Raw genomic sequence first — 24,017 nt, forward strand, 5'->3', positions numbered from 1 at the left:
GCGGCCCCGGCAATGGCTGCAGACCAGGTCATGCGTGGCGCCATCCTGGCTCGCGGCTGGTGCCCGGAGGGAGCAGCACCGGAGCAGCAGCCCTGGGCGGAGTCTGGCCGGAGCCGAGGGGTCCCGGAGACCCGAGCAGCTGAGTAGCGAGAAGGACGTCCGCTGCCGGTCTGTCCCGCGAGGGTTTTCCGGACCCTCCCTCAGACGGGCTGCTCCGGGTGGTCGCACCCCAGGCTGACCTGTTTGCTCTTGTCCTGTCGCTCTCATCAGCGCCCAAGCTCTAGGACAACGCCTGGCCCGTGGTGGACTCTGGGAGAAGTCTTACTTGTCAGAGGCGTGCAGGAATGAATGAATGAACCTGCACAAGCTGTGCAAGAGGTGAGGCTGCGGAGCTGATGGGAGCAGAAAGGGAAACTGGTTAATTCCCTAAACCTTCCAGTCCACTCTACATGCTAATCTTTATGAATTCTGAACCTGAGCATCTGATTGTCAGTCTAAGGCCATTGATGGTCACAAACCCATGTAGCTGGATTTTCTGCTCTGTCTCTCTCCCCCCACCCTTGGCCTTTCTGTCTTCCACCACAGCCTCTCCCAGTTGAGGTTAGGAGTCTGCTTAGGCTGGTGAAGTGGGACCCCAGGGACCCTGGGTGGTGAATGGGTTGGTGTATACTCTGTCCTGTGAGCTCTCGAAGGATCTGTGAGAGCCGTGTCCCCGGGGCCTGAGGAGTCCAGTGTGCAGTGGGTGTACACTGCGTGACAGTGCTTCTCCAAGCAATCCGCTGTAAAGTGATCCGGTGGCAGTGACCTTAGATCCAGCGGTCTACCACTGGGGGTGCCCGTAGCTGCAGTTATGCCAACACCACAGCCGGGCAAGCTTTGGCCTCATCTGGTCTTCTTGCTCTCCTGGTAGCTTCTGAATGTTCAAGGCGGAGTTGGTCTTCCGTGATTAAAAGAAGCCCTTGCTGAGTGTCCCGTGCCAGAGGACTGGATGGGAGGAGCACTGGGGGAAGCTGGGGGCTTCCCTGCGCAGTGATCCATGTCTTTCCGAAGTGGAAGTTTGGAATCTGGACTTGTGCTGGACAACAGCTGGAATCCTAGTCTCCTGGCTACGTGTGTGTGTGTGTATACATATGTATGTGTTATATATATATATATATGCACATACATACACACTTGAGAGCAGAGAGCCGGGGACTGGGCTGGCCAGGGCTGCGCTGGGAACCAGGAACTCAACATAGATCTCTTTCCTGTGGCTGTCCTGGACCCCGTTACTTGAACTAACCACCATGGCCCAGGGACTGCATTAGCAGAAAGCTGGAGCTGGGTATTAACTCAGTTGTCCTGATGCAGCGCAAGGCCAAACACCTGCCTGTTCCCTGCCTTGCTGGTACATTTTAATTTCATGTATATATATATATATTAAGACTTAGGGTTTTTCTATTGGAAAGGCAGATCAGATTTAGAGAGAGAAGGAGAAATGGAGAGAAAACTCTTCCATCTGTTGGTTCACTCCCCAGGTGACCTCAAAGGCCAGAGCAGAACTGATCTGGAATCGGGAGCTTCTTCCAGATCTCCTTCGGGGGTGCAGGGTCCCATGGCTTTGGGCCGTCCTCTGTTGCTTTCCCAGACCACAAGCAGGGAGCTGGATGGGAAGTGGAGCAGCTGGCATACAAACCAGCACCCATGTGGGCGCTGGCAAGGTGAGGATTGAGCCATCTTCCCGAGTTCTAATTTGGTTTTAAATTTTTGTTTATTTGAGAGAGACAGAGAGAGGACTTCCATCTGGAAGACTGATATTTGGAGTGCAGAAGTAGGGTTAATAAGAGTAAGGAGCGGAGTGGGGTGAGGTGAGAGACCAGGCACAGGTGACCCAGACAGCTCTCAAGCCATGTCAGGAATGTGGCTTCATTCCTATAGACCCAAGGTCACGGAGTGGCTTCCCACAGCAGCTGGGATGGTGAGCCACCCCCAGGCTGTGCCCCACACAAGGTAGACATGATCTCAGGAGTCCCTCTCTGGGTTTTCCTGCAAAGGTGTTTTTCCTGTTTCCTAAATGTGTAATCCTGTCATGCAGTCCCCACTAATTTGTCATTATGAAGTGTTTCGTATTCCTAACATGTTCCCGGCACAGTGGCCTAGCAGCTAAAGTCCTTGCCTTGAACGCTCTGGGATCTTATATGGGCTCCGGTTCTAATCCCGACAGCCCCGCTTTCCCTCCAGCTCCCTGCTTATACCATGGGAAATCAAAGGATGGCCCAAAGCCTTGGGACCATGCACCCGTGTTGGAGACCCAGAAGCGCTCCTGGCTCCTGGCTTCAGATCAGCGCAGCACTGGTCATTGCTTGGGGAGTGAATCATCAGACAGAAGATATTTCTCTCTGTATCTCCTCCTCTCTCTATATATGTTTGACTTTGCAACAAAAATAAATAAATAAATCTTTAAAAAAGAAATGCAGCAGCCAGGACTCAAACCAGCCACAGATACGAGCAGTGGAGTGACAGTATTGCAAGTGGTCACTTAAGCCCTTACACTATGACATTGTTTCCCCTGGTTAGCCTGTTCCCACCTTCCTGCCTTCGAGTGCTACCAGCATCCTCTATTCCTGACATCCAGCCCACCTCGTTGCTTGACCTGGTAACAAGCAAAAATTTATTGTGGTTTAAAATATATATATATATATATTTTTTTTTTTTTACTATATTAACCTTCTGTAAGTGTACTTTCAGTCAATCTGTTAAATATATTTCTCTTGTTTTATCCTCCAAGACTTTTGTTTTACAAAACTAAACCCTGGGAATGCCATTGGGGTGTAGTGAGTATGGCTGCTGCGTATGGTGCCAGATCCCATAGGGGCACCACATCGGGTCCGGCTGCTCCAGCCCCTATCCAGCTTCCTGCTTATGGCCTGGAAAAGCAGCAGAGAAAGGCCCAAGTGCTTTGACCCCTGCACCTGTGTAGGAGCCCTGAAGATGCTCCTAGCTCCTGGTGTCAGATCAGCTCAGCTTTGGCCATTGCAGCCATTTGGGGAGTAAACCAGGATATGGACGATATCTCTCTCTAACTCATTCAAGAAAAATAAGGTGATTTTTTTTTACAGGAAGTTATTTTTTAAAAAACTGAAATGTTATACCCACTAAGCTTGGCTTGACTTGTTTAAAAAAAGAAGGGTTTTTTGTTTTTGAAGGGATTATAGGAAGAGACAAAGTTCTTCCAGCTTTTGGTTCACTCCCCATACAGCTGCCAAGGTTGGGCCTGGGCCAGGCCTGAAACCAGGAGCTTCTTTGAGCTTCCCACATGGGCAGTGGGGACTCACACACCTAAGCCATCTGCTTTCCCAGGTCTTGGAATGCCAGTGCTGCAGGTGGCAGCTTTACTCGCTGTGTAACAGCACAGTCCCCTAGGTTGACTTTTTGTTAAAAAGAAACAAAAAAAAAAAAAGGTAATTAAGTCGTTTGAGAGACAGAGCCAGGAACCAGGAACTCATCCAGGCCTCCAGTGTGGGTGCAGGAGCCCCAGTTCCTGGAGTCGGAATAACTGTTACACAAGGCAGTCATCCTAACCACTAGGCTGAATGCTCCCTGGGGTGCAGTAAATGATGTAGATTTTCTGTCTTCCCTCTTTGTTTATCAGTGTCAAAGTGTCTAGACCAGCCCACAGACAGCCCAATGTGATGGTGTCACTGTCAGCCTCTTTCTACTTATATCCAGTTTTACCAGGTGCAGTGTTTTTTTTTTTTAAGATTTATTTATTTTTATCACAAAGTCAGATATACAAAGAGGAGGAGAAACAGAGAGGAAGATCTTCCATCCGATGATTCATTCCCCAAGTGACCGCAACGACTGGTGCTGTGCCGATCCAAAGCCAGGAACCAGGAACCTCTTCCGGGTCTCCCACATGGGTGTAGGGTCCCAAAGCTTTGGGCTGTCCTCGATTGCTTTCCCAGGCCACAAGCAGGGAGCTGGATGGGAAGTGGAGCTACTGGATCCCGGAGCTTTCAAGGCAAGGACTTTAGTCACTAGGCCCGCCAGGTGCAATGTTAACCGTTTGTGTCCGAACAGCCCACCTAAAGGTGAAGCGCCTGCTGGATCACTGCCAAGTTCCTCCACCAAAATAGCCGCAGCCAGGGCTCTAGGACCCAGAAGCCCTGCCAGGATCTCCTGTGAGTGGCAGCAAGTCAACTGCTCAAGCCACTGTCACATGTCTCCTAGGCAACTAAGCCCACAACTGGATCAGAATTGGAGGAGCTGGGATGCAAAACCCCAATATGGAAACACAGGTATCCCAGGCCTTGGCCTACCGCACTGCTCCACAACACCTGCCCTGGATTTTATTTTAAAGGGAAATTAAAATATAGCTGCAAAAATGGGTATTCAGCACAGCATTGTGTACAATAGGATAAAACAAACAGCATGGGGCCTGGCACCGTGGTCTAGTGGCTAAAGTCCTTACCTTGAATGTGCCGGGATCCCTTGTAGGTGCCTGTTCTAATCCCGGTGGCCCCACTTCCCATCCAGCTCCCTGCTTGTGACCTGGGAAAGCAGTTGAGGATGATCCAAAAGCTTGTGACCCTGCACCAGCATGGGAGACCTGGAAGAATCTCCTGGCTCCTGGCTTCAGCTCAGCTCAGTTCCGGCTGTTGCAACCACTTGGGAAGTGAATCAGCAGATGGAGAATCATCTTCTCTGTTTCTCCTCCTCTCTGTATATCTGACTTTCCAATAAAAGTAAATGAATTTTTAAAAAATAAAAAATAAATAAAAATAGGGCCTGGCGTGGTGTCCTAGTGACTGAAGTCCTCACCTTGCATGCACCAGGATCCCAGCTGAGCACAGCCCAAAACCTTGGGACCCTGCACTTGCGTGGGAGACCTGGAAGAACCTCCTGGTTCCTGGCTTCGGATCGGCACAGCACCAGCCATTGTGGTCACTTGGGGAGTGAATCATCGAATGGAAGATCTTCCTCTCTGTATGTCTGACTTTGCAATAAAAATAAAATAAATTTCAAAAATAAAGAAATAATCAAGATCCATCTATATTTGCAAACTAGGAAAAATGTAAATCATGATTTTTTTTCCTAGTTTGGAAATGAAGAAGTATATAGCTTTTTTTCCTGCATTAGGAGAATATATATATATATAAGAATATATATTCCTATATACATTGTCCCTCTGTAAATGTGTATATACATACACATGTATATATTTTATGTATGTGTGTATATATATGTACACACACCTCTATGACTTGTTTGAAAGGTGGAGTGACAGAGTTTTCCATCCATTGGTTCATTCTCTGATGCCCTCATCAGCCAGGGCTTGGCCAAGCCAAAACCAGGAACCCAGAATTGCATCTTAGCTCCCCCATAAGGTAGAGTTTTAAATTGGCTTAAAGATCTGTTCATCTGTAAGTGACAAAGCTATGAGTGGTTGCTGGGTATGCGAAATAATTACCAAAGGAGTAACAAACAGCAAGGGTTGTTTTAAATTCCAGATTCCCTGGAATTAGGTCACTGTTCTGTTTTCTCTCCTGTGATTGTTCCAGGTCAGCTCCATGGCTGTGGCACCTGATTCTGAGGCCATTTCCTATCTGCTGCCTCCAAACAGGGAGGACTGGGAAGGGCGAGGTGTCCCCGACTTTGTCTATGGGCAGAAGGAACTGCTGGTGGAGGGGGTTCAGTGGCCCGCCAGGGCAGCAGCAAGCGTCCCGCTCCCATGGGTGCCATCTCGCTTCGACTCTGCCCTGCAGTCAGCCTGGAGCCAGCGAGTTGAACTTGGGCTCTTCCGCTACCGCCTGGGGGAGCTGCAGACCCAGACCCTCCCTGGCCCCCTGGGTCTCGTGGCCCAGCTGAATGTGGAGCGAGGCATACAGCGGCGGCCACCCCAGAACATCCAGAGTGTGAGGCAGGCGTTTGACCCTGAACAGTTCAACTTCACCAAGATTCGGGCAGGAGAGGTCCTCTTCGGTTTGCGGCGGGAGCCCCCAACCCCCGGTGCTTCCCAGCAAGAAGACATCCTTGTGATGATTAATGTCAGCCCCCTGGAATGGGGCCACGTGCTACTGGTGCCTGAGCCCTCCCGTGAGTTCCCCCAGCGCCTGCTGCCTGGGGCACTGCGGGCAGGCGTGGAGGCTGTACTGCTGAGCGCTCACCCGGGCTTCCGGGTTGGCTTCAACAGCCTGGGTGGCCTGGCCTCCGTCAACCACCTCCACCTCCATGGCTACTACCTGTCCCACAGACTGCCCGTGGAAGTGGCACCGAGCATACCCTTGGACCCTGTGGGCCTGCTGCACCTGCTGCAGGCCCTTCCAGCTCCAGGCTTCCTCTTCTACACCAGTGGGCCAGGCCCCGACCTGGAAGGCCTGGTCAGCCGAGTGTGTCGGGCCACTGACTATCTGACCGACCACGAGATTGCGCATAACTTGTTTGTGACCAGGGGTGCTCCACCTGGGAAGGCATCACCCTCGTCAGCCCTCACAGGGATCCGAGTAATTCTCTGGCCCCGGAAGTCCAGCTTTGGGATCAAAGAAGGAGAGGCTTTCAACGTTGCTCTGTGTGAGCTGGCCGGGCACCTGCCTGTCAAAACAGCTGCGGACTTCAGCAGCCTGACTGAGACGGGGGCCGTGGCCCTCATTCAGGACTCTCTGCTGCCGCCAGCCCAGGCACAGGAGATACAAGCAGCCCTGGTGACCCTGGTGGCACAGGAGGAACGGTGATCCTTCCATAGGGTTTATTTTCTAACCAGTGTGAGCCCCTTTCCACCGGACTGTGCCTCACGGTCATTTGGACATTGCTTGTCTTCTCACCTGCCTCAGCCTGAGAGATGGACAAAGAACTGAGTTAAGGAGAGAAGCCTTGGAATAAATGAAAGGGATGAGCCAGTCATGCGTGTACTTCTTACTGTTCTTTTATAAATGTACCTAAGTGAGAAGCATAGAGACAGATCTTTTAATTCATTCTCTCACTCCCTAAATGTCTGTACCATCCAGGATTGGGCCAAGCCCAAGCCAGGTGTTAGGAGTTCCATCTGGGTCTCACCAGCTGCCTTCCAGGTGGACATAATCAGTAGCACAGCCAGGACTAGCCAGGGATGTGGGCCTCCCACACCTGCCTCTTCTCACGTTTTCTCTTGGACAGGGCGTGTGTTCATGTTACACCTCCCACGGCCTTTGGGCTTCCCCTGGGACATCAGGACAATTTATGAGTGCTGCATCGCTTTCCGGCCTTTTGGCTAAGATCAAGTGTAGTACAAGTCTGCTGCAGGGAGATGCTTTTTCTCTGGTCCCACTCCGCTTCTCACCCGTTTGCCCAGGACTGTTGTTTGTTTGTTTGTTTAATAATTTGCTTAAAATGGGCTGGCACTGTGGCTGAGTGAGCGGAGCCTCTGCCTGCAATGCTAGTTCTAGTCCTGGTTGCTCCACTTCTGATTCAGCTCCTTCCTGACACTCCTGGAGGAAGGAAAGCGGGGGCAGCAGTGGGGGACCCAATTCCTTGAGCCTCTGAACCAACACTGGGGCATCTGGCTTTAGAGCAGCTCAGCTCTGGCAGTTGTGGCCATTTGGAGAATGAGCTAACAGATGGAAAACCTCTGTATCTCTCCCTCTCTCTTTGTAACACTGTCGTTCAAGTAAAAATAAGTCCTTTAAAATTGTGTAAAGGTATATTTATTTATTTGAAAGAGTCAGAGAGAGAAACAGAGATTTTTTTTTATTTCCTGGCTCATTCCCCAAGTAGCTGTAATGGCCAGGACTGAGCAAGTCAGGAGTTTCATCTAAGTCTCCCAAATGAGTTACAGGGTCGCAAACGCTTGAGCAGTCTGCCTCTGCTTTTCCCAGCAGATTAGCGAGGAGCTGGGTTGCAGGTGGAGCAGCCAGGGCTTGAACAGGCACCCGTTTGTGATGTACTGTACCACAACATAGTACATGGTCCCTTCCCTTTGTGTTTTGTTTTTGTAATGTCTAATCCAAGTTATGGTTAAAAAAAAAAATCCACGCAGAACGAAGGTTAAGCTCAAAGTGGGCTTTATTGGGAGCACTCCCGGGCAAGGTTCACTGGTCGAGCACAGATGCAGGGCCAGGGAAGTTGCACCCAGGGCTTTTACACTCAAGTCCAAACAGGAAGTGGGGTGTGGCCTAGCAGGGGAAAGAACACTTTTTTTAAAGTTTTATTTTATTTTTATTGCAAATTGAGATATACAGAGAGGAAGAGAGACAGAGAAAAAGATCTTCCGTCCAATGATTCACTCCCCAAGCAGCCACAAGCCAGGAGTTCAGAGCCTCTTCCTGCACAGGGTGCAGGGTCCCAAGGCTTTGGGTCATCCTCTACTGCTTTCCTAAGAGTTGGATTAGAACCGGCACCCATATAGGACCCAGGCACATGCAAGGCGAGGACTTTAGTCACTGGGCTACCACACCAGGCCCAGAGTATTTCTTTCTAAGCTAATGTGAATGCTGAGAGGTTCCCTCTGGCCTGGTTGGGCCCATACATCAGTTTTAGTCCAGGCAGGGGCACTGGAAACTTTGACAGCTGGAGTTTACTTTTCAGAAGTGCTTCAGGAAAAACTTCTTTTTCAATATTGTACTTGGAAGGGCCAGCATTTCACAAGACAGTAAAATATTAAAGCTATAAGAAACTGGTTTGAGAGGCCTGTGTTGTGGCAAAGTGCATTAAACCTCTGCCTGTAATGCTGGCATCCCATGTGGGTGTCAGTTCGAATCCTAGCTGTTCCACTTGCCCTCCAGCTCCTGGCCAATGCATCTTGAAAAGCAGTAAAAGGGGCCCGGCGGCGTGGTGGCCTAGCGGCTAAAGTCCTCACCTTGAATGCTCTGGAATCCCATATGGGCACCGGTTCTAATCCTGGCAGCGCCACTTCCCATCCAGCTCCCTGCTTGTGGCCTGGGAAGGCAGTCGAGGACGGTCCAAAGCCTTGGGACCCTGCACCTGTGTGGGAGACCTGGAGGAGGTTCCTGGCTCATGGCTTCAGATTGGCACAGCAACGGCCGTTGTGGTCACTTGGGGAGTGAATCATCGGGCGGAAGATCTTCCTTTCTGTCTCTCCTCCTCTCTGTATATCTGAATTTGCAATAAAAATAAGTACATGTTTAAAAAAATCCATTCAGTGATTCACTCCCCAAGTGGCCGCAACGGCTGGTGCTGTGCCGATCAGAAGCCAGGAGCCAGAAGTTTCTCCAGGTCTCCCATGCGGGTGCAGGTCCCAAGGCTTTGGGCCATCCTCGACTGCTTTCCCAGGCCACAGGCAGGGACTTTAACCATTATGCTATGGCGCTGGGCCCAAGTAAGTTTTTTAAACAGACTGTGGGTGAAGACATGAGCTGCAAGCAGAAAGGCCTCCTTGCTCCATCCACATCCAGGACTCCCCAACCCTTGCTATTACTCACCTGCCTCTCCTGGTGCTGCTACCTTAGGGACTCCTACCTTCCACAGTCTCTTTGACTTCTCACAACATTGGCACCACCCCAAACTACTGGACATCTTGTGTCCTCCAACACCACAGGTGGGCACTGAGCTTTCAGCAGGTGGTTCCTTGAGTCCAGGCCTATAGGAGAAAGCTTTAATGTAGTTTGCCACCCTTCTCTTTTCCCCACAACAGGTACACACACACACACACACACACACACACAAACAACCATTTGTCTCAACCCGCTTCCTCTCTACTTCTACCCTCCCTACCCTAATCGGAGACCCATATGGACCTCTCAGCTATGTAAGCAATATGAAAAATAAAATTAAATTTTACTAAAGAAAAAAAAAAAGGAGAAAGCTGAAATGTAGAATTTTAATCAGCAGTGTTAGATCTGCAAAAATATCATAGTCTCATCAGGATGAAGCAAAATGTGTACATTAACCTACTTAGCAAGGAGAAAAGCTTATAAAAATTGTCAGCAATTTTTTTAAAGATTTATTTTTATTGGAAAGGCAGATAAATACAGAGAGGAGAAGAGACAGAGAGGAAGATCCGTCCGATGGTTCACTCCCCAACTGGGTGCAACTGCCAGAGCTGCGCCAATCCAAAGCTAGGAACCAGGAGTCTCTTCCAAGTCTCCCACACAGGTGCAGGGTCCCAAGTCTTTGGGCCGTCCTCGACTGCTTTCCCAGACCACAAGCAGGGAGCTGGATGGAAATCGGGGCTTCCAGGATTAGAACCAGTGGCCATATGGGATCCTGGGATGTGCTAGGCAAGGACGTCAACCCTTATGCCACCGTGCCAGGCCCAAATGTCAGCAATTTTTTTTTTGATACCCTCTTGATTTTGGCATAATGTAATACATAGAATGGCTTTCTTGGAAAGCTTTAGTAGCTGCAAATTTCCAATTATCTACATTAGTCCACTCTCAGAAGAGAGTGTAGATGATCCTTACAGCAAAGTGGATTCTGCATCGAAGATAAAAAATTAGGATTCTCCCTGTTTCTCTCTAGGATTGATGTTCAAAGGAAAGCCTTCCCCAGCCCAAATGCATTTTTCTATTAAAACAAAAGAGAGAGAGATTGGGGGGAGGGCTTTGATTTGTAAAAATTTTATGTGTGATACATTTTGCAGAGACAGAAGGAGAAATAGAGAAGGTCTTTTATCCACTGGTCCATTTCCCAAATGGTCACCATGACTGGAGGTGAGCTGATCCAAAGCCAGGAGTCAGGAGCTTCTTCTGGTATAGGATCCCAAAGGCTTGGGCCGTCTTTCACCACTTTCCCAGGCCACAAGCAGAGAGCTAAATGGGAAGTGCAACAGCTGGATAGAAATCAGTGCCCAAATGGGATGCTGGTGCAACAGAGTGGAGGATTAGATTGCAACAAAACTGTGCTGGCTTCCAAATTTTCTTTATTCTGGTGTTTCCCAACTTGCCGGAGGCCAGCTCCAGCCGAGTTTGGAGCTCAAGTAGGACATGTGGCATCAGCGAACAGACGCAGACAGGATCACTTGATGCCTTCAATTAACAGCTCAAGAAGCTGCTGGCTGTGTAAATTGCTAAAGGCCTACTCACCAAGACATGTTGATCAGCAACATTAACTCCCAAATTCACATCAATTGCAAAAACCATTTCACAAGAGCAAACAGTGATGTATCAATCAATTATAGAATTCTTAGTGGGGTGATTGAGTGTCCATGCAAAGAGGGTAAAACTGCATTGAAGTGATCGTAGAGACATCTGCCAGGCCTTCTGCACAGCTGGAAGCTCCTCATAGCCTTCCCAAAAGGGGAGCTCTTCTCTTTACACCTTCCTGTGGTCCACACCCACTCCACGGTGTTTTTTTTTTCCCCTAAGATATATTTACTTATCTACTTAAATGCCAAGGGAGACAAAGAAAGAGATCTTCCACCTGCTGATTCACTCCTCAAATGGCTGTAGCTGCCCGCCTAGGCCAGGAGCCAGAAACCCCACCAGAGTTTCCTGCAAGGATAAGCAGGGGCCCCATTGTTTGATCAGTCTGACACTACCTGCCCAGATGTAATAGCAGGAAGCTGAGTTAGAAGTGGAGCATCCAGGACTAGAAGCCACAATCTGATACTGAATGTCCATGTCTTTGCATGGACCTATTGTGACACAATGCCAGTCCATGTTTTATAAATCTTGAAGAAGTCATATTGCAGGTCCACAAGGGCATCCATCCTTCTCAACTATGTAAACAATATTAAAATAAAATTAAAACAAAATTTTAAAATGGAGAATGTGATTGCTTCTCAGCCTTTTGGCTAAGGTAAAGTGTAGAAAGAAGAATGTGGACTGAGTGAAGCCATTTCCAAACTTTGGAATGGGTGCCTGTCATACTGGAACCCTGTCCTTTGAGCATGGCCACAATCCAGTTCCCTGTCAGGATCTGAACATGTGCTTTGATGGACGCTGGGGAGGGAGGCGTGCTGATGCTCCTCCAGCCCAGGCATTTCTGTCTGTGGCAGAGAAGGCCTTCTGGCTTGGCCTGCTTGGAGGTCACTCCTTTCTCCCAGTCAGTTCAAGCAGGAGATGGAAGGAGCTGGGTTTCTGTCCTCAGTCAGTAGTACTGATGAGACTCACCACTCTGCTTCCTCCCGAGGCAAAGCTGAGACACAGAGCATGTTTGTGTTGACACAGTGGGAAAAAACAGCTTGGAAATCACAGCACACCAAAGCATTTCAAGAAAGAGCATTTGTTTGTTTTAATACATTACTTGGGCCCAGTACAATGGCTCAGCAATTAAATCATCACCTTGGATACATCAGGATCCCATATGGGTGCTGGTCTGTGTCCTGGCTGCTCCACTTCCCATCCAGCTCCCTGCCTGTGGCCTGGAAAGCAGCAGAGGATGGCCCAATGCTTGGGACCCTGTACCCACATGGGAGACCTGGAAGAACTTCCTGATTCCTAGCTCCAGACTGGCTCAGTCCTGGCCATTGTGGCCACTTGGGGAATGAACCAGCAGATAGAAGATCATTCTCTCTGTCTCTCCATCTCTCTGTAAGTCTGACTTTCCAATAAAAATAAACCTTTTAAAAGAAAATACATTAGTGGGCCCGGCACGATAGCATAATGGTTAAAGTCCTCACCTTGCATGTGCCGGGATCCTATATGGGCACCAGTTCTAACCCCGGCAGCCCTGCTTCCCATCCAGCTCTCTGCTTGTGGCCTGAGAAAGCAGTCGAGGACAGCCCAAAGCCTTGGGACCCTGTACCTGCTTGGAAAATCCAGAAGAGCTCCTGGCTCTTGGCTTTGGATCGGCTCAGCACCGGCGATTTCAGTCACTTGGGAAATGAATCATCAGACAGAAGATCTTCCTTTCTGTCTCTCTTCCTCTCTCTCTATATATGTGACTTTGCAATTTAAAAATAAATAAATAAATCTTTTAGAAAACACATTACTTATTTGAAAGGGAGAAAGAGCACCCATCTTCCAGTCACTGAACAACCGCCCCCCCCCCCCCCAAATTCCCAACAACCGCTGGTTCTGGGACAGACTCAATCTGTGACAAAGGTCTTGAGTCATCATAGGAAGCCAGAAGTGGTGTGGAGCAACCACTTGAACCCAGGCACATGAGTGTGGAAGGATTACGTCGCAGCTGCTGCATCAGCCTTCCCTTCACTCCTGCCCCACTTCTCGTCTAGTGTCCTGTGGATCTGTGAGCGATGTGGCAACGGAGGAAAACAAAACTTGGGGAGGAAGCAGCGGTTAAAGGAGTGACGTGGCAGAAGGCTTTTCACTCCTTAGTGAGCTGTGCCAGGTCGGCCCACCTTGATGCAGCCTGTCCCGACCCGTGAAGGGGTGGCGTGGGGTGGCGAGGGGTCGCTTGGGGTGGCGCCCGTCGGCGGTATGCGGGAGACCCGCGTGGCGCGCCACGCACCTGACGGGAGACCCCGCCCCCACAACGCCTCTCCCGTGGGGGCCGCCCTCGTGACCATGGCGACGGTGGCGGCGGCGGCTGCTGTCGTGCTGAAGGACAGGCGGCCGCCGCCGCCACCGGGATCTCGGAGCTACGCGTGACCCCTGAGGGGGAGCGGGCTCTCCCTCGCGACCGGAGGAGACAGCCGGTCCTGCGGAACAGGCTAGGCGGTCCCGGATTCCGGGCAGCACTCCGGAAGAGCTGGAGCTGCCGGAGGGTGGACATGAGCGACCCTCGGAGGCCCGACCCAGGCCGCTAGGGGTGGACCCAGCAGCTCCTCGGCTCTCCTGGGAAGCTGGAGAAGGCAGCGTCGGCCTTGGGCTTTCCCCGCTGCCCTCAGAGCCCAAGGGGTCTCCACCATCCAGCCCCTGCCCCAGTGTGTAAAAACAGAGAAACCAAGTCTTGGGAGAGGGAGAGGGAGAAGGCTGGCCTAGCAGAACTGGGGTCTTCAGTCCTATCTCAAAGCCAAGGTTGCCCTGGGCCCCTTCCCACTTAGAAAGAGGAAAGCCATCTCCATGCACATTTGCAAGCACCTCAATCATGTGACCCATCCTGTGACCCAGTGTGTCCTAGGATGGCTCCCCCTCCTCCAGCTGGGATGGAATTGTCCCAAACGAGCAAAGTGACCTTCCCTTGGGGAACTCACAAGTCTCTGGGGTGGACCCCATCTGAACTCCCCTCCCCTAGGATGATGCGTTTGCCCCTCCTCCCTCAGAGTCTAGCAGAATGGAGCCAAGCACCTGTAAGACCAGTGAATCCGAGGAAGACTATGCTGAGGAAGAGGACTCGGAGGAAGAATGCATCAAAGTGGAAGCCCCCATCCCTCCTCACCCTCCCCCACAGGTGCTCCTGAAAGAAAACTATAAGGCACTGGAGAATAGAATTCCCTTATCCATTGTAGCCAAGAAAATCATAACCCCTAACAACGACTTCGAAGCTGGGAGGAGGAGGAGAAGGCGGAAACGCAGGTAATGAGTCCCTGGACCCCTCACCCATCCGCCTCCCAAGAGTCTCCCTTCAGTGGGCGGGCTGGGGTCCAAGGCCTCCTGTGAGCCTTTAAAACGGGAAAAACACCGGTTGCAATAGAAGCAAAATGCAGAACTGCTCTTGGGCTGGCTTCATCACGACCCATCAGCCTGTCTCCACAACCCTGGTCTCAGTGAGCTGTACATTGAATCCAGCCAAGGGCTCTGCCTGCGGTGCCTGCTGGCCAGGGTTCTGTCCATCTCTCCGTCTGCCTGATCTAGTCCCCTTCCTCCACTGCAGACCCCTGGCTATCAATCTGTCTGGCTGCAAATACGAGAGTGGTAAGCACCCAGCCCATGGCTCCCACCACTGCAAGGTGCTGCGCCAAACCCCCCCGCCCCAGGTTCCATCCTCTGGATCTTCCCCGGTGCCCCAGGCTCTGCCTTCGGCAATGAGGAATTGACTGTTCCAAGTTACTCCTGGCGGGCCTGGCTGGTGGGCCCGGCGCGGTGGCGCAAGTGGTTAAGTCCAAGTTACTCCTGGCAATAGGGTGGGTACCTCTGTAGTTAGTAATGAGGAAAGCCAGTGGCCGCCACTGCTCCCTTTTCCAGGCGAGAAAAGGGATGACAAAGGGTTAAAACCATTTTTAAGGGAACTGATTCACTCTGCAGATGACCATAATCACCAGAGCTGGATCAGGTTGAGGGCAGGACCTGGAAAACCATCTGGGTCTCCCACATGAACACAGGGACCCAAGCACTTGGGCCATCCTCTGCTGCTTTCCCAGGCCACTTCCAGGATCCGAACTGGAGAAGCCAGGACTCGTACCTGGAACCAGCACTCAAATAGAATGTCACGGTCTCCCTCTGTGCCTCAATGCTGACCCCTTTAAGGAAGTTTGGAGGGACTTCAGTCGTAAACACACACAGCACACAGTAGTTATGTCTGCAGCCTTCCTGCCTCCCTTGCTGTTCCCACTGGCATCTGTGCCAGAGGCCACCTAGAGTGGGTAGTGTCAGCAGGGTCCCCCCACTTGGGGTCAGTTCTCAGACCAGCCCCAGGCCTGACAGGAGTAGAGGTTATCTCTGCTTTCCTCCATGGGTGTTCTGGGAGCGCCCTGCCAGCCTGATCTGAGGGCTGCCACTTGGTAGCTAAGCCACAACACTGACCCCAGCTGGGGTCGTCAGCCCTACCCTCCATCCCTGATCCATCCCGCATGTTGTCATTGTTAGCACCCCTGACCTCTGTGTCTCTGCAGTGCGACGGGCAGCCCAGATATGTGGCCTGAAGGAGGTGGGAGATGAGGAAGAGTGGACTGTGTACTGGACAGACTGTTCTGTGTCACTCGAGCGAGTCATGGAAATGAAGAGGTTTCAGGTACCCACGTCCTGGTCCTGGTCCTAGTCCTAGTCTGAGATCCAGAGTGGCTACTCCCGTGCCACCCCCATCCCCACGCCCAAGGCAGTCCCTCTGTGGCCATGCTCCCATATGTCGGCAGAAGACACACACCCGGGGTCTCCTGATGTCAGAAGGCAGTATCTGCTGTGCACCCCTTGTGGCATCTGGGATGGGTAATGAGCCCAACTTAGGGGGCAGACAAGGGGGTGGAGAGGGGCAGCATCCAAGCTAAAACAGGTGGGGCCAGTGGATGGGCCGGCCACCTAAGCACTTTCCTCAGGGTCCAGGTGGGTCTCTGGCTGCCAGCAGGTAGGGAAGATAGGCTGGGGGTCCACCAGAGGCATGTGACTGCCTCAGTGACGCTAGAGAAGTCCCCATGCAGCTGAATGAGGTGCTGAGTCCCGCAGTGGAGGCCCCTGTGGGTTCACCTGAACTAAGGCAGTGAAATGTCCTGGGTGACTTCAATTCAGGCAAGGCCCCTCCCAGATCCATGGTCCGTCATGACCCAAGTGCCACTGTGATGCCACACAGGGTTATTGCACAGGGCTGGGGCTGCAGGTGTTCCATGAGGTGCCCTGGCAATGCCATGTCTGCTGGGCGCCCAGGATGTGGGTCTGCAGCTGGTTCCCAGGGTTCCCTTCCCCAGTGTCCTTTGAGAAATGTCATCTTCCAGACCTCAGGCTGGCTTGTTTCCTCACGCTAAGGGACTAGTGCTGGTGTCCTGAGGGAAGTCAGATGGTATCCCCAGGGTCCACATCTGCCCCTCATTTCCTGACTTTGGTGTGGCTGTGTCAGGAGAGGCTGAGAAGTCTGTTCTCTGTGAGATGCCGGAGTCTTGCAGTTCTCCCTCATTGCTCTTGTATTAGGAAACTGAGCACAGTTTCCTAACTGAGTCCTGGGATTTGGGCGGGGGGGGGGGGGCAGCTAGGGGTAATAGAACCACCTGTGCCTGTTTCAGAAAATCAACCACTTCCCTGGCATGACAGAAATCTGCCGCAAAGACCTGCTGGCGCGGAACCTCAACCGCATGCAGAAACTCTACCCTACCGAGTATTGCATCTTCCCCCGCACCTGGTGCCTCCCCGCCGAGTGAGTGGAGCCTGGCTCCCAGCTGGCACCTGAGTTCTCCCTACCCCCACCCCCTGGGCTTTAGCAGGGAGGCAGTGGGCAATGAGGACATGGCAGCTGGTCAAAAGAAACATGAATGGGAACGCAGGGGCTCCGGGCTGAGATTGGACTAGCTAGCCGGAAGGTGCCACAAAGCCCCTGCCTTGTCTGGAGACAGGGGGGCTGCACCGTGGCCCTTCTGAGCAGCCCCTGCCTACCCATAGCTATGGGGACTTCCAGTCCTATGGTCGCCAGCGAAAAACTCGCACTTACATCTGCAAGCCCGACAGTGGCTGCCAGGGACGCGGCATCTTCATCACTCGGAATCCTCGGGACATCAAGCCGGGGGAACATATGATCTGTCAGCAATACATTTCCAAGGTGACCACAGGCCCCGCCCCCAGCCCTGGGGCACCTCCTCATGTCTCTAAGCCCCTGGAGGAAATGGGTTTTTTAGGCTCCCACCGAAGCAGGAAGCAGGTCTGGGTTTGACTCTGCTCTTTCACTTAGCTAGGTAGCCTTTTGCCAGCTTCTACCTAGTCTGTGCCCATTCCCTTATTGGCTGCCTGAGAACAAGATGGACCCTGCCCAGCCTGGTTGAGAATGAGTGGTTAGGTGTGTGTGAAACCCCTAAAGCCGGATGGAGGCCCACTGTGGAATCATGGTCCGGCCCCCTGGCTGTGCCTCCTCTCAGCCCTTCCTGATTGACGGCTTCAAGTTTGACATGCGTGTCTATGTCCTGATCACATCATGCGACCCCCTCCGCATCTTCATGTACGAGGAGGGTCTGGCCCGCTTCGCCACCATGCCCTACATGGAGCCTAGCTCCAACAACCTGGTAAGGGGACCAAGCAGCAAACCCCTCTCTCCCCTACTGCCACTAGCGCTTGAATTCCAGGAAGGCGTGATAGGGAGAGAGAAAGAGAGAGACTGGGAGAGAGCGAGAGAGACTGGGAGAGAGAGAGAGACTGGGAGAGGGAGAGAGACTGGGAGAGGGAGAGAGAGACTGGGAGAGAGAGAGGGACTGGGAGAGGGAGAGAGAGACTGGGAGAGAGAGAGACTGGGAGGGAGCAAGAGAGAGACTGGGGGAGAGAGAAAGAGAAAGAGACTGGGAGAGAGAGAGACTGGGAGAGGGAGAAAGCAAGGCAATGAGGACCGTCCTAGCGGGGGTGGGGTGGGGAAAGTGGTCCTGTGTGGGGAGTGAGGTAGGGGTGGGTGGCAAAAAGACTGCCATGGGGCCCAGGGCTGAGCCAGAAGGGCTGTCCCTCACAGGAGGACGTCTGTATGCACCTGACCAACTATGCCATCAACAAACACAATGAGAATTTTGTGCGGGATGATGCTATGGGCAGTAAGAGGTACTTCCCCGCTGCCTTTTTTGTTTTTTGTTTCCTCCCTACCTCCTCAGCCCCTCAGAAGCAGCTCCAGGAAACTCTGCCTTCACAGACCCCTGCCCTGTGCCTGAGCTCTTAAGTGCAGCTCCCAGCCTGGGGCCTTGGATTTAACTCTAGCAGCCCTCGGCAGCCTGGGGCCCAGGCTCATACTGTGGGCCGATGTCAGAGAGGCTGCTGCCTGCGGCCAGGCCCCAGTGGCCTGGAGTGTAGCCTGCCTCTATGAGCACTGGGCCCCACAGGAAGCTGTCGACACTCAACACCTGGCTGCGGGAGCACAGCTACGAGCCTCGGGAACTGTGGGGGGACATCGAGGACATCATCATCAAAACCGTCATCTCAGCCCACTCGGTCCTGCGCCACAACTACCGCACCTGTTTTCCCCAGTACCTGAGCGGAGGTACATGTGCCTGCTTTGAGATCCTGGGTTTTGACATCTTGCTGGACCACAAGCTGAAGCCCTGGCTGCTGGAGGTGCGGCTTCTCCCGAGTGTGGCCAGAACCGAGGCCCTGAGGTGGGGCCTTATGGAGGACACCGGGGAGAGGATAGAAAATGGGGGATGTGGGAGCCCCTCCAAGGGGGAAGGGTGGGTGTGAGCTGTGGCCTCTGGTTGGACCACAGCTGGACCATAAGCCACAGCGTCCAGTTGCTTTTGCCAACTGGAGGGATTGCCGTCAGCTTCCTTAGCTGAGGCCGTGGAGGGAAGGGCCTGGAAAGAGAGTCCCAGCTGCTCAAGCAGTCTAGACAGCGGTAGGAAACACTGCACCCAAGGACTGTGAAGGGCCATGAAGTGGAAGTGATTGGGTCTGACCCTGCCAAGGCAACCACAGGAGGGACTCCCACAGCAAGCTAATTTTCAAGCCAATCATTTGGTAGTCACCGGCAAACAGCCCTTGGCAGAAAAATGGCTCCCCAGGCCTGGTCTCTGGAGCAGGGGGGTGACGAGCAGCCCCACCCGGCAGGTCAACCACTCTCCCAGCTTCACCACGGACTCTCGCCTGGACCGCGAGGTGAAGGACGCACTGCTCTGTGACGCCATGACGCTTGTCAACCTCCGGGGCTGCGACAAGAAGAAAGTGATCGAGGAGGACAAGCGGCGGGTTAAGGAGCGGCTGTTCCAGTGCCACCCGCTGCCACGGGAACCCAGGTGTGTCGGCTGTCTGCCCTGTCTCCTTGTGTGTCCCCTGTGTGTATTCTCCCTAGAGTGTAAGCCTAGGGAGTGTAAGTAAAAGAACAACAAAGACACAACTGAGGGAAAAGAACCAAAGTTAAAGAGAGAGAGAGAGAGAATGCAATGGTGTGGGGTCTAATTAGACCAATTTTTAGCAGAGAAAATCATACAGCATATATCATAAACAGAAAATAGAGCCAGGAGCAGGCACCTGACCTGGTGGCTAAGATGCTCGCAACCCGTAATAGAGTACCTGGGTTTGCCAGCTGGCTGCACTCCTGACTCCAGCTGCCTGCAAATGTTGACCTTGGCAAGCAGCGACAGCTCTCCTGGATCCCTATCCCCTCCTCCCCTGTGGGAGACGGGGATGGGCTTCCACGGCTCTAGGCTTCAGGGCAGGCATCTAGGGAATGAATCCACTGATGACAGCTCACTCTCTCTGCCTCTCAAAAAAAAATACAAATAGAGAAACAAGGGGGAAGAAAAAAGGAAGATGATATTCTTTTGCCTCCTCTTCTCCCAGCTGCCCAGTTTTGCTCCTTGGGGAATGATCAGTGCTCCCGAGAACTGAAGAAGCTAAGAGCCATGTCTAGAAGCTCATGTGTCTGGGTATTCAGGTGGCATAAGTGGCTTGACTTTCACACAGTGTGCCCTCTGCTTAGCCGTGTATTTGAGTTATTCTCATATTAGCATGTGATTTTATGAATTTTTTTTTAAACAAAGCTCCCTCTACAAACTGTCTCCTGGGAAACTTTACTAATGAGATCTAGAAAACAAGTTTGGTTGTTAAAACAATAGGGGAATTTTATGAGTCATCATTGGTCACCCATGGTTGTTTCACTTTCATAATTGGTTCACAAACATGGTTATGTTTCCAATACAAAAGTCAGACCTTGTGAATGACACATACAAATGAACTGGAATAGATTCATGGTGATTCCTAGAACTTCCTGGCACTGCCCTGCCTGTGTTCCCCCTGAGGGTCTCTGGGCCTAGCAGGTGTGTGTGTGATGAATGGAGCTCAAGGACCACTGTTGATTCTGTGTGTATCCTCATGAGATTGGACCGTCTGTCTGCCTCACCTCTCCATATCACGGACTGTGTCTTTCAAGGAGGACAAGTGGTTGGGAACTAGTGGACTACATAAACACAGGGATAATTGTACATGAGGCAGCCATTTCAAAGTACTGCCATGTGGCTGCATTTTTGAAGAAGAGCAAGAGTGATTGATAGTGGGCATATTGCTAGTGAGAGGCAAAGCCAGGATTTCAACACAGGAGGTCCAGCCCTAGATGCTGTGCTCACGGACAATGTACCATATGCGGTAAAGTCACAGGAGGTTGCAATCATTTTTGCCACAGTTTTCTGTAGTAAATATGTATTACTCCTTAAAAAAAAAAAAAGTCCTCTTGTATCCACCTGGATCCTGTATGGGCACTGATTCGTGCTCCATTTGCTCCACTTCCTATCCAGCTTCCTGCCCATGGCCTGGGAAAGCAGTCGGGGGCAGCCCAAAACCTTGGGACCCTGCTCCTGCATGGGAGACCTGGAAGAAGCTCCTGGCTCCTGGCTCCTGGCTTCGGGTTGGCTCAGCACAAGTTGTTGCAGGCACTTGGGGAGTGAATCAATGGATGGAAGTTCTTTCTCTCTGTATCTCCTTCTTTCAATACATCTGCCTTCCCCCACCTCAAAAAGAAAAAAAAAAGATTTTTATTTATTTGAATGTCAGAGTTACACACATGCACACAGATAGAGGGAGACCTTCTATTCTCTGATTCACTCCCCTTGATAGCTACAGTTGGCTGCGCCTGGGCCAGGTTGGAACCAGGAGCTCCATCTGGGACTCCCAAGTAGAGAGGCAGGAGCTGAGGCACTGAGGCCGTCTTCTGCTGCTTTCTCAGGCACATAGTCAGGAAGCTGGATCAGAGGCAGAGCACCAGGACCCCAGCCGGTGTTCACATGACACCTATTAAAACCAGAAATCTGACAAATCGCACATGCAGTGGGGCAGGCTCTGGCCTGGCCCAGAAGCCTTGCTCTCATGGTCCGAAGGGGAGGTTCCTGCAGCCTCCCCTGCACTTGATCTCTATAGGCGAGAACACATCGAGTCATCCCATTCTGCCATGCTGGACCAGCAGCGATACGAGGACTCTCATCTCGGGGGGTACCGGAGGATCTATCCTGGACCCGACACGGAGAAGTACGCACCCTTCTTCAAGCACAATGGTTCCCTCTTCCAGGAGACAGCCGCCTCCAAGGCCAGGGAGGAGTGTGCCAGGTACATTGCCCTGTGTGCTCCTCCATACCTGGAGTAGGCAGGGAACCCTCATGCCCACAGCAGTGAGAGAGAGAAGCTTGATGACCCTGGCTGCTGAGTGTCCAGCACAGATTCTAACTTTCTCCCCAACCCCTCCGCTGCCTGACCCCTGGTCTTCCCTTGACCCCCCAGCATGCTCTCTCCCATGTCTGAAGCCACATCGTCTTATCAGGCAGCAGCTGGAAGAGATCCGCCTTAAGCAGGAACAGCATGACCCCTTGGGCACTAGAAGGCGAAAGGAAAGCAGGGACCAGAACCAAGGGGAATCCGCCGGGGAGAAGAGCCGAGCCAAGCCGGGCCCTCGGGGCTTTGCCACCCATCTGGCTTTCAGGAAACGGATCCAGGAGAAAGAGGTGTCAGGGCGTTGGGGGCTGATCCCTTCCTGCAGGCCAAAGGGTGGGCACTACTAGGGATGGGACTCTGCTGTTCCTACTTCCCCTCGCACATGGGAGAGGAGTGCCTAATCAGTAATGGCATCTGACCTTTGGGAACTGGAGGTGAGAGAATGAACAGCAAAGGGAGCCTGTGTGGCAGCTGTGTATGTATGTGTGAGAGTGCGGATGCCCAGTGACTCCCCCGGCCACAGGTCTGTGATGCATTCTTGGAGAACCTGCAGTTCACGCTTGTGTCCCTCATAGCTGGTTCCTGTATACCTGGACACTATGCAACCCCAAGAAATTGTGGAAGAGGAGGAGCTGGAGCGCATGAAGGCCCTTATGCAAAGGGAGACCCTTATCCGGAGCATGGGTGTGGTCCAGCAGCTCACCCGCATGCTGCACCCCAGCCAGCAGAGCCAGAGACGGCTGCATGAGTACCGGGTGAGGGTCCCTGCCGAGCCTCCGCCCTCCCAGCGCAAGCACCAGGGCTGTAGGGAGAGCATGTGGTGATAGTCACACCAAAGCAGGTTGATATGATGTTTATCTGTCCATGGAGCCCAGGAGAGCCCTCTTCTTTGGCATTAACAACCACCAAAATGCAGTCCCTGACCCTGCCAATTACCAGAGATTTGCTCTTTATATTTGTGTCTTAACTGTCACCTTAGACTCAAGACTGACATAGAATAAGGTCACCCGTCATCTCCCCACCTCAGTGGCTGCTGTGTCAATTTTCTACTGAGTACTGCCCATGTCCTGGTTCTAACGGGAGATGAGTAAACAGTCTTAGGTCATCAGTCTTGCTGTGTTCACTGTTCTCAGGGCTGGTAGCAGACCTGTTGCGTCCTCTTGGCTGTGGAGTGGGCTGTGGCCTAGACAAGACCTTTTAGGTCCCCTTCTCTGCCGACGCACTCCTCCCAGCCTCCCATGCCCATGCATGCATGTGTGTGGTGTGGTTAAATGGCCACTCTTCTCCTCCAGCCTAGATCTCACCAGGACGGGCCTAGTGGTCAGGAACTGCAAACTGTGAACCTGGTCCCACTGGTGCTCCTGACAGGAGCCATCGCAAAGCAGGTCCCTCCTCACCTCCTGCATCCAGTTCGGACCCACGAACTGACCCCCAGGATCTTAGGGCCACTGTCGAATGTGAACACCACCACCCCACACCAGCCCCGCTGCCACCTGCAGTCCAAGAACTTCAGCTGGCTAGCAGACCCAGCAGGCATCAGCCCCTGCTCACTGCCAATGAAGCAACTCGGGAGGCACTGTGTTTCCAGCACCCGAATGCGGCTCACCAGCAGTAAGTATTTACAAGTAGCTTCGGGTCTCCTGAGTCTCCAGATGGGATGCCCCCCAGACATAGCAACGGCACTTACAGCAGGAACTGATGGACCCCAGGATGGGGTGCAGTGGGGGCTTGTTCACTGACTCCTTTTTATGCACCACAGCCCTAGTGGGAGTTGGGGGCAGGGGAGAGCAGGGTTACAGCCCTGGGCAACCCACAAACAAACAAAGCAACTATGGATCCCCGTGTGATGTGGTAGAGCTGGTGGTGGTGGTGGGTGGCATGGAACATCGTGCCTTTCGCGTGGATAATAGGTGGGAAAGAGGTGACCTCAGTCCCTCCAGTACCCACTCAGAGGGACCCATCCATGTTTCCAACACAGAAGGCCACGCCAGCAGAAGGCTAGAAGCCATAAACCGTGCCCTGTCTGGGTCAGTGCCGCCCAGTTTAACCCCCAAGCAAGGCTACTTCTTGCACCCAGAGAGACTGGCATGTGAGTCGTGGACTGGACACACTTTGCCCTCCATGCTAAGCTCTGAACCCTTGGCCACCACAACGCTCAGCCTCTATCGCGCCTCTGCCCCGATGCAGCAGCGTTCCAGCGCCCTCTTCCGCATCAGCCAGCACTGGTGAAATAGCAGGCAG

The 24,017-nt window shown here is 52.4% G+C and overlaps 2 protein-coding genes across 2 annotated transcripts; both read left to right on the top strand.

The window, feature by feature from the left end:
* The first annotated feature begins 57 nt into the window (after positions 1-57).
* Positions 58-6,952, top strand: GDPGP1 (GDP-D-glucose phosphorylase 1). Its single transcript, XM_040969716.1, has 3 exons — positions 58-168; positions 271-378; positions 5,541-6,952. Exons 2-3 carry the CDS (start codon positions 349-351, stop codon positions 6,708-6,710), a joined length of 1,200 nt encoding a protein of 399 aa, XP_040825650.1. The 5' UTR covers positions 58-168; positions 271-348; the 3' UTR covers positions 6,711-6,952.
* Positions 341-24,005, top strand: LOC121148425 (tubulin polyglutamylase TTLL13P-like). The gene is made up of 15 exons (XM_040968466.1): positions 341-378; positions 14,078-14,330; positions 14,629-14,669; positions 15,587-15,705; positions 16,685-16,815; positions 17,058-17,214; positions 17,528-17,671; positions 18,106-18,191; positions 18,467-18,698; positions 19,188-19,372; positions 21,489-21,674; positions 21,886-22,066; positions 22,352-22,531; positions 23,084-23,387; positions 23,755-24,005. The coding sequence occupies exons 2-15, from the start codon at positions 14,089-14,091 to the stop codon at positions 24,003-24,005; spliced, it is 2,439 nt and encodes an 812-aa protein (XP_040824400.1). The 5' UTR covers positions 341-378; positions 14,078-14,088.
* Positions 24,006-24,017: the final 12 nt, after the last annotated feature.

Source organism: Ochotona curzoniae, unplaced genomic scaffold (assembly GCF_017591425.1).
Source record: "Ochotona curzoniae isolate NIBS_2020 unplaced genomic scaffold, NIBS_Ocur_1.0 scaffold_4701, whole genome shotgun sequence".
Lineage (NCBI taxonomy): Eukaryota > Metazoa > Chordata > Mammalia > Lagomorpha > Ochotonidae > Ochotona > Ochotona curzoniae.